We start from the raw sequence: 11,058 nt of genomic DNA, 5'->3' as shown, positions 1-11,058 counted from the left end.
TATTGGTAAAGGACACTTAGTCAGTAAGCTGAGTAGGAGAGGGTGGATCAGAGGTAGGCTGAGATCTGAATCAGAAGGTTGAGGACTTATGTACTCAGAGATATCAGTTATGATGAATGGTTTGTTACTAGATTATAATACTATATTGGATATCGTAAAATTCTTTATCAAAACCAATTCGTTATGAGAGACATAACTCATCTATATAGGTCTTGTGACTTTAAGATGGTGCATCTTTAGATTCATCAGTCTCAGATTATATCTCAATTCTTATTTTTGGATCGAATACTCATTTAGGCTTCAAGAGCTCTAATACCGTAAAGATAAATAATAAGTACATGCATACTCTATCATCATTATCTTCCTCAATAACTTGTTGCAATGTTCTTGTTCGAGCTCTAGTACTCCTTAGGCCTCTTATGAATAGTATATGTATATATATATTCATTAAACACTCAAAACAGATAATAGAAGTATAGCTAGTGAACATCCAAACTTATACTTTGGGAAACACAAAAACAAAAACAACAAATACAAATGCTAAGCAGGTGGAGATATCATATGGCAGAATAAGCGCCATGGTCGTCTTCTTGAGCGCAAGGCTGAGAAATAACAGACAAAATCACAAAAATAGCAAAAATGACGGTGGTGATGGCGGTGAAGTTGACAAGAAACGCCTCTGTGCCGTATTTCGCGAGGCCGGAGCTCTCGAGAAATGTGAGCTTCTCAAGAAAACCCAGCGCCGAGTTGCCGACGGCCAATATGTAAACAGTCAACCCAAATATCACGTGCCATGGGAGTGACACCCTTCGGAGATCAGCGGATCCTCCAGGGTAGAAGAATGTCACAAACCCGTACACCCACTGTACATTCCATTGCAATATTCTAAATATTTCAGTATCTACATATCGTATAATATGTAGGTTCAAAAATTATCAAATCTCTAAGTCTGATTTATGTACCTTCTATATAAATATAGCTGTCTCTCACACGAGAATAATAATACTTTGGGAATTTTTTTTTTTTTTAGAAATTTAGTTCTTAAATTTTGAGTTTTGTTTAATTCAATTTCTAAGATTCAAAATCGGATAATTTTAATTCTAAATTTTGAATTTTGCCTTGATTTGGTCTTTTAAATTTTAAAATTGACACTTTAATCTCGATTCTTCATTAAACACTTAATTACAATTCTTTTAATTTAAAAGTACAAATCTTGAAACTTAAGTAAATCAAACACAAATTTTTAAGGTAAAATTGTAATCTTTTGAAAATTATAAATTAAATTGAAACCAACTCAAGCTTAAAAAAATACTAAAATCCTAACCATTTTATTTTTTGTTTTTTGTCTTTTAAAAAATAAAACTTATAGACACTACTTTCTCTACCAAATTTATTCCTTTGTTATTTATTTTCTTACTAATGATTTAAAAACCAAGCGAAATTTTGAAAACTTAAAAAATAACTTTTAAAAAACTTGTTTTTAGAATTTGGAATTTGGCTAAGAATTCAACCATTGTAGTTAAGAAAGATGCAAATTATTATAAGAAATGGAGAGAAAATAGCCTTAATCTTCAAAAACCAAAAACCAAAAACAAATGGGTCTTTTGATAACCATTTGGTTTTTGTCTTTTGTTTTTTAAATTTAAACTTATTTCATCCATGTTTCTTATCATAATTTGCATCTTTTTTAAGTACAATGGTTGAATTCTTAGTCAAATACAAAAAATAAAACTAACTTTTCGAAAACTACTTTTTTTAGTTTTCAAATTTTAGTTTGGTTTTTTAAATCATTGATAAAAAGTAGATAAGATAGAAAGAAATTTGGAAGTAGAGTAATATCTATAGACTTAATTTTCAAAAACAAAAACAAAAAAAACAAAATGACTATCAATCAAGGCCAAATTAATTACTAAACTGTGCTTAAATATTTGATATTTTAAAATTTAGGGATCAAATAAAAACTAGACACAAAATCTAGGGACAAAAATTTTTTTTTTTTTAATAATTTTTGTTGACGAAAAACATCATGCGAACTATTAGAATAGTAAATTTTCAATTGTGTTTTCAATAGACTTGTGAATTATGAAAAATGTCAAGAGGTTAAAAGATCAATGAATCAATTATGATATATGTTAACTTTTGAGAGACTAAATTAAGATTTAGTGAAAGTAAAGAAATTAAAATTGAATAATTGAGAGCAGACTAAAATTGTATAGATTTCAAAGAATAAGGTTCCAAATAATATTTTAACCTTGAAATTATTAAAAAAACATGGACCAAGTTTGATCTAACCCCAAGGCCCAAACTACATAACACAGAATCAATAACAATTCAAATTTAATGCATGTTTATTTAATCTTTTAAGAGAATCTTCTTTGTTTATAAAAATAATGAAATAAGATACAAATTTTTTTACGAACGCATGTGAGTACTCTGACCTAGAAATTATGAAAAGAACAAGTCACGAAATATGAATATCTTAAAACAAAATTATTTTTTAAAAAATAAATTATTATTTGAATCCTTATACTTTAGATATTTTCAATTTTCTAATTCAAATCTTTGTGCTTTCAATAAATCTTTAATATAGTCTCCACTGTTAATTTATTGTTGACTTTTTTTAAAAAAAGAAAATCTTATCTATTAACATTTTTATTATAAATTTTGAAAATATATTCACGTCTAATATATCCTTACCTGAAAATTATTATTATTATTTAAGCAATTTAGGTAAAATATAATTTTGAAAAGTTAAATATAAGATTTATCAAAGGCGAAGGGACTAAAATTAGACAATTGAAAATACATAAACTTTAAACAAACTTCAAAATATTGGGACAAAAAATAGTCTGACAATATATATATATATATATATATATATTATATATATATAGTTCTTAAGTATTGATTTTGGTTTTAATTTAATTCTTGAGTTTCAAAATGTAACGATTTTACCTTTCAAATTTGAGTTTTGTTTTAATTTGATCTTTGAGTTTCAAGATTTTACATTTTTAACCTTGATTTTTCATAAAATACTAATTTTTAATTATTGATGTCAACGTCTATTAATTAATTTAAAATAATTATAAAGTGAAATTTTAAATTTAATTATAAAAGTAATGAAAAATAATGAAACTTAACTAATTACAATTTAATTAGAGTTCATTTGCTAACCATTTTGTTTTCTGTTTTTGGTTTTTTAAATTAAACTTATTTCTTTCCCATTTCTTATAATGATTTACATATTTCTCAAGTACAATGATTGAATTTATAACCAAATTCTAAAAATAAATACAAAAACTACTTTTTTTAGTTCTCAAAATTTAACTCGGTTTTTTAAATCATTAGCAAAAAACAAATAACAAAAAAGAAATATGAATGTAGAAGTAGTGTCTATAGGTTTAATTTTAAAAAACAAAAACAAAAAATAAAATTATTACCAAACGGAACCTAATTGTTTTTAGTGTTCAAAATTTGACTTGATTTTTTAAACTATTGATAAAAAGTAGATCACAAATAAAAAATTTGGAGGTGAAAATAGTACTATAAACTTAGTTTATAAAACCCAAAAAAAAAAAAAGCCAAAAATCAAATAGTTAACAAATGAAGTCAAAATGTTATCAAATGGAACCTAAATGTGTAACATTTTAAAGCGGATGGGTCAAATAGAAATTAGACCCAAAACATACCAATCAAAAATATTTTTTTCCCCTTAAAAAAAAAATGGATTGAATGGCAATTATGTAAATACCTGGAGACCATAGAGGCTAATTACGCCAATTCCAATCCAAGAATGCAAGCTGTAAAGATTAGCGATCCCACTCTCATTATGGTTCTTGAAGGCGGCAATGATCCCCACAATACCCAGTGCCAATGCGACGCCGTGTAGCACCAAATGAATCACTTTCTTCACTTCTTTCCTTAATGGCAGTGATTTATAACTAATTATAGCTGCATTAAAAAAAATCACTAATCAGCTAATTAACTTATATTTGGTAATTAATTAATGATTTCTCAAAACATAAATTTGAATTTAGTCCATTACCTTCACCTCCTATGATAATCAATCCCAGTAGCATAAGAACAGGATGAATCTATTGAGAAAAAAAAAAAGTTTAAAGAATTAAACACTAAATGATATGTAATGGTTTTTTTTTTTTTTTTTTTTTTTTTTTTTTCTACTATGTTGACTAATAAAACTATAAAAGGATGATGTTGATCAATTAAAGAAGTGAAAAGATTTATGTGAAATGTACCAAGCATAGAATCATTTTCATACACCTACTTTAGGTTTGAAATCTTTTTAATACTTGAAGATAACTTCGAAATTTAATCCAATTTAAGTAAAAAAAATTATTGATAAACACTAATAAGCGAACATCTATCACAAGTTTCTAACACTGATAGCCTTCTATCTGCTTTTATCAACCTCTATCAAAGAAGATTAAATTTTATTATTTTGTGTAAATATTTTTCTTTATTTTTCTATTTTTGTGAATCCCCCTTTAAAATTTAATTTATATTCAAAGCTCTTTAAGATGATATCATTATGTTTTGGGACAAAAAGAAAGTCTATTAATTTAATTGTTGCCTTTTATTAGTAGAGTTAAATCAAATATGGTTTTTAAAATGAATATAACTCAATTGTCATAAAGATTATAATATCAACTCCAAGTTAAGAGATTTGATTCCTTCACACTTGAAAAGGAAAAAGAATAAATAAAGTATTTTAGGAAGAAATAAATGAAATTCGAACTTTTTTCCTTTTGAAATTTTTTTTTAAAAAAAAGTGTTAAATTATAGGAAATATCCTTAAATTTTATCATTTTGTTTAAAAAATGCTCATATTATCCTTGACCATTCATAGTATTACAAATCCACCATTCAAGTAGGATATTGATGAGAATTAAAGGAGGTAGAACAATGTCAACTTTCACATCCCAAATCCCGTTTCACGTCATTGTTCTCCTCCAACAAATTTCTACTCGAATAGTAATTTCGAAATATTTGTGAAATATCAAGAAAAGTATTATAACTTGTAAAAATTATTGATAAATTTAATATTTTCAAAGAAGACCTTAGATTAACAAATGAAAATTTTACTTCTCTCAAACAATATTATTTTTTTAGAATGCAGTGTATAAATTGATTCACTTATAAAAATTTATGATTTAAATAGATGTGTTTAATTGATATAAATAAAAAAATCTATGAGTATAAATATTTTTTTTTTTCTAAAAATTAATTATGTTTTAACATCATGTGAACATTACTTTCTTTCTTTTTTACAGATAATGTCGTCATTACTTTATTAAATTTCAACTACGTTATTGAGTGGAATCTCGTTTAAAACGATTTTTTATAAACATTGATAGAAATATTAAAATTTAAAAATATAAAGATAAAGATAAGAATAATGTATTCTCCATGGACCCAAAAGAAATAAGAAATAATTAACTTTTTTTTCTTTTTTTTGAAAACTTGCAGCCATTGCAATTATTCCATAATCCATGGAATCTATCTACAGCTCAATCCCACACATTCCTTCCTTTTATTTATCATATTAAACATTGAATGTCATATTACATTTGCCTTCTTTTTGTATTTTTCTTTTTCAAAAACCAATTGATACTTTACATTTTTTAATAGAACCAATTGTTAAGTTTTTGTTTAATATCCATTTTGTTTTTGTTTTTTATTTTTGAAAATTATCTTCTATTTCCTCCTTAGTTCTACAATAATTTGCATCTTTATCAAGTACAATTTTTTAAAAGTTACTTTTTTCAATTTTTAAATTTTGGCTTGAATTTTTAAACCATTAATAAAAGGTAGATAACTAAGGAATAAATTTGGATGTGGGAGTAATCAGTAATGTCTATAGAATTAATTTTAAAAAACAAAAACAGAAGACTAAATGATTACCAAACAATACTTGAAATACTAGTTTAGTCAATATATTTTGAAATTTGTTACATTTTAGTTTTTATACTTTCAATAAATATTAAATTTAGTTATTTCTTTGGTTATTTTTTAAAAACCATTTTGTCATCTATTATGATTTTTACTATAAATTTTAAAAATATATTTGCATAGTCCATCTTATGGTATAAAAGTTATTATTATTATTTAACCAATTTTAAAAAAAAAAGAAAAAAATTATCTTGAATAAATAAATTTAAAATTTAAAATTAAAATTGGACAATTAAAAATATAAAATCTAAAAGGGAACAAACTTCACAGAATTTGATGAAAATGATATTTTAACCTAATAAATTTTCAATAACATCAAGTCAAATATCGTTTTATTACCATAACTTTTGCCTATTTCATGAGATACCATTTTCGGTTTTTATTTTATTCCACCAGTTCTAAACTATTGCTTTCAACTCTTTTAAAGAAAATTATTTGAACTCTCAGCTACATCATAAATAAAAACAAAAACTACTAAATTCAGTTTTAAAACTGTGTTATTTCCAAAATATTATCAAGTAGTAGATGAAAAACAAATAACTTTCGTAGAGAAAAATGGAGGGAAAACAAGCAGAAAATTGAGAAAAATGAAATCATTAAAACAAGACGCTAGCTATAAAAGATATGAATGTGATTATGATCTAAGTACTTTCTTGATAATATAATTTTTTTCATTTTTAATGAAATAAAAAAAATCAAAACAAGTCCAAATTATTTATAATAGGAAAATTTTTACAAATAGAAAAAATGCCAAAATATTTATAGATATAACAAAAAAAAATATTGATCATTGATAGAAACTGATAAAAGTGTATCACTGATAGAAACTAGTAGAAGTTTATCAGTGTTTATGATTGATAAAAGCTAATAGAAATCTAAAATGATTAAGTTTTTATATTTTGTACAAATAATTTAATTTATTTTTATACTTTTAAAAATTTGGCTATATAAATAATAAAATAAATACTAAATGGAGAAAATTCTATAAATAAATATTTATAATTTTTAACGTATTTATGAAGAAAATGCATCCAATAAAAAATTGACACACGATAATTAAATTTTAAATTTTTTTTTTTTTTTTTTTTTTTTATATGAGGTGTATATGAAATCTAGACTACATTTAAATATGGCTAATTTACAAAAGAGTGAAAGCTTTTTAGTGGAGGTAGGTGGGAAATGGGAGCTAGGAGCTAAAAGGTGGGAAATATGAAATATCATTAAAAAAGTGAATGGATAATTATTTGTTATTTAACCCTTTTCTTTTGAAAATATGCCAATTGTAGTTTCCTTCTTGGACCCAACAACTACCGGCTATTATTTATATATCTAAATGTTTTTTATATACATTATTTATTCTCGATTTAAACAGCCCAAATTCAAAACGCTTCCCCGTTTCTAACCAGCCATATAATTAAAGAAATTCCATATTTTTTTTTTTATAGAGAATGAACAAATTATTAATTTAAGCTCATTTAATTTTTGTTGAATAAATAATTTTATTTTTGATTTTTGATTTCTTAAATTAAGTTTATAAATACTCATTTCACTTTTAAATTTATTATTTTATTACCTATTTTCTATTAATGTTTTTAAAAATCATGTCATGTTTTGAAAACTAATAAAGTAATTTCTAGAAGCTCGTTTTGGTTTTTAGAATTTTGCTAAGAATTCAACTTTATAATTTAAGAAAGATGAAACCCGTTGTAAAAAATTGAGAGAAATTATATTTGATTATCAAAAACTAAATGGTTACCAAATGTGCCTTTAATTTTTTTTATTTTTAGTGTTTGAAATTTAAGTATACAAACACTCATTTCATTTCTAATCTTCTTGGTTTGTTATCTATTTTTTATCAATATTTTCAAAAATTAAACCAAGTTTTCAAATTGAAAATTAAAATTATAAGCCTTATTTAGTAATCATTTCGTTTTTTGTTTTTGTTTTTTAAAATTAAGTCTCTTTTCTTCTCATTCCTTATTATGATTTGCATCTTTCCTTGAGTATAATAATTGATTTTCTTAGCCAAATTTTAAAAACAAAACAAAATTTTCAAAAGCTCCTTCTTTTAGTTTTCAAATTTAGGCTTAGTTTTTCAAACCATGATAAAAGATAGATAGCAAATGAAGAAATGTAGAGGTAGGAGTAGTGTCTATAAACTTAATTTTAAAAAACAAAAACAAAAAATAAAATGGTTATCAAACGAGAATCATAGTTAAAAAAAAAATTCATTTAGTTAATAACTCAACTCTTTTAATTAATAAAGATTCAAAGCATTGTATAAAATTGAGAGGAAGTAGTCTTTAATTTTAAAAAATCAAATAATTGTCAAATGAGGCTTTCGTTTACAAATTTTGGCTCTAATTTTGAAAATAGTCCAAAAATGTAAACATAGAAAATAATAAACAATGCTGGTTATAAGCTTATTTTTCATTAACAAAAAATTAAAAATCAAATAATTATATAATAAGATACAATCTCGCTCGGTTGAATTCTTATCCTCAAAACAGTTTCGATTAGGTTAATTTTCAATTCCATTTCTATAGTCTTTCACACATTTAACATTGACTTAAAAAGATTCAATGACCAAACTATCTAACACATAATTGAAAGATTTTATATCAAATAAATTCATTAATTCTTAAAATTTTTCAAATAATATAAGAAATTTATTACATAGAAACTTATAGACTTTTAACAGTCTTAAAAGTGTACTGACTAAAACTTTAACATTATATAAAGACTTCTCATGAAACTATAAAACGTATGAAGGCATGACAATTGTTTGTTAAGTCCATAATATTTGTGAAAATTGACTAAATTATAACTACAAATTTTCAAATTTAAAAATTTATAATGAACATTTGAATAAGTCAAAGTCATATGATCCAAATTAAAATTTTCAAATCATTTAAATAAAATTTAAACATAAATCATCCGACTGAATTAATAATTGAAAAATACAATAATAATAAATTAATACTATTACCAAAATTCACTATTTAAAAGAAAGCTACCTCATATTTCTGGTTTATTTTATTTAAAATTTGAATTCACGTGTTAAAAAAATATAAAATACTTTTTCAGTTCCTTATCCTTGATTAAATCTCCAGTCACCTATTAATTTATTTTATTTTATTTTATTATTATTCTTACATCCAATTCAATCGATCAAATCGAGAGAAAAGAGTTAATGTGACAAATTGACAACATCCAAAATCCGAATCAAGTACAATATAATAAAAATGTAAACACGGTTTTTATATAAAATTTCAAAAATTAAAGTAAAAAATCTGAAAAATCTCAAATTATAATTAAAAAAAAAACTAAGACCACGCTAATAATCATTTAGTTTTTATTTTTAATTTTTTTAATGAAACCTATATATATCAATTTTATTTCCAAATGGGTTGATTTGTTATCTTATTTTTCCTTTTATTTAATTCTCATTCGATAAATCATTTTATTTTTTTTATTTTTATTTATTTTCCCTCTTATTTTTTTTTATAAGAATTTGTATCTTTCTTAATAGAATGGTTGAATTTTCAACTAAATTCAAAAAATACAAACAAATTTTTAAAAACTATTTTTTTAGATCACGTTTAATAATTATTTAATTTTTAGTTTTTTATTTTTTATTTTTAAAAATTAAGTCTATAACACTACTTTCACCTACAAATATTTATTAATGGTTTAAAAAACCAATCCAATTTCAACTATTGTAGATGTAAATCATCGTAAGTAATGTGAAAAAATAAATTTAATTTAAAAAAAAAATAAAAAATGAAATAATTAACAAACAAGATCTTAATTTTGAAATTTTAACTCGATTTTTTATACAATTGATAAAAAGTAAGTAAAAAAAATAGAAATAGAAATAATGTTTATAAGCTAAAATTTCAAAAATAAAAAATAAAAAAACTTAAAATACGCAAATGTAACTTAAAATTTGAATTTATTTTCGAAATTTGACTAAGAATACAACTAAAAAAACAAACTTAATTTTCGAAACAAAAATTGAAATTGTTGGGAAAAAAAGTGAAATTAATAAAAAGAAAAATTCGTCGGTCAGATGGCATTAACAATTAAATATACTAATTTAGCAATAGATAATAAAATTAAAACGAAAAAAAAAAAAAAGAACCCTAAAGGAATCGGGAGAGTAGAGATTCAAAATCATTAACAAAATTCCGAAAAATTCGATTTGTGGAGAGAGAGAAACAGACTTACATTGAAGATGAGATTCTTATTGACAGCCTCCCAAGCGAGGCCGCCTCTGAAATGAATGGTCCAAATCAGCACCATAATTAGCGCCACGATTGCCAGCACGTGACTCACCACAGTGAACGGAAAAGCCTTAACCGCTAGCGCCATCTTTCTCTCTCCGCCGCTCTCTCCGCCGCGCTCTGTTTCCTCTGTTCAAGTCGAAGCAATTTCTGGAAGCCTCTGCCTCTGGGGTTATTATTTGTTTTGTTTAGTTTAGTTTTTGACTACGGAGGCTTCTTTTAAATCCGTTCTCGATTAACGAAGATAAGTATGCCACGTGTTCAATTGCGGTTTGCTGTTATTTTTTATGAAGATTGAAATATGGAGTGACGTGTCGCTTTCCTCACCGTTCATCACAACTAACGCTGCCTCATTGTTTTATACCTCCTTTGTAAGGGTGTTGTTGACTAATGACTAGTATGGAAGACTTTTGGGTAAATTCAAGAATAGTCTAGTTTTAAAAATGAAATGACAAATGTAGGTTAATTGTGAAAAAAAATGGGAAATTTGTTATTTTTAACCTAAAAATATTTTAGGGTAAAGATTGAGAATTTTATCGTAAAAAAATGTAAATGGGGAGAAATTCCATAAATTCTAATTCTTATGTGAAATTTGTGGGAGTTTTTTTTTTAGAAAAATTTTTACCGATAGAAAAATGTCAAAATACTTATAAAAATAGTAAAAAATACTGATTAATACTGATAGATTTTTACCAACGTCTATTACATTTGTATCAATTTCTATCACCGATAGATATATAAACCTCTATCAGCTTCTATCAAAGAATATTAAAATTTTATTATTTTGTATAAATAGTTTTTC

The 11,058-nt window shown here is 24.2% G+C and overlaps 1 protein-coding gene across 1 annotated transcript; it reads right to left on the bottom strand.

Annotated features, from left to right (window-relative positions):
• Positions 1–324: 324 nt before the first annotated feature.
• LOC120078034 (transmembrane ascorbate ferrireductase 1) lies at positions 325–10,457 on the bottom strand. The gene is made up of 4 exons (XM_039032216.1): positions 10,201–10,457; positions 4,046–4,094; positions 3,752–3,951; positions 325–863 (listed from the first exon to the last, which is right to left on the bottom strand). Exons 1-4 carry the CDS (start codon positions 10,342–10,344, stop codon positions 558–560), a joined length of 699 nt encoding a protein of 232 aa, XP_038888144.1. The 5' UTR covers positions 10,345–10,457; the 3' UTR covers positions 325–557.
• Between the last annotated feature and the right edge of the window lie 601 nt (positions 10,458–11,058).

This window comes from Benincasa hispida, chromosome 5 (assembly GCF_009727055.1).
Source record: "Benincasa hispida cultivar B227 chromosome 5, ASM972705v1, whole genome shotgun sequence".
NCBI lineage: Eukaryota > Viridiplantae > Streptophyta > Magnoliopsida > Cucurbitales > Cucurbitaceae > Benincasa > Benincasa hispida.
Note: the sequence above shows the minus strand (reverse complement) of the source record. Positions and strands in the feature narration are given on the sequence as shown.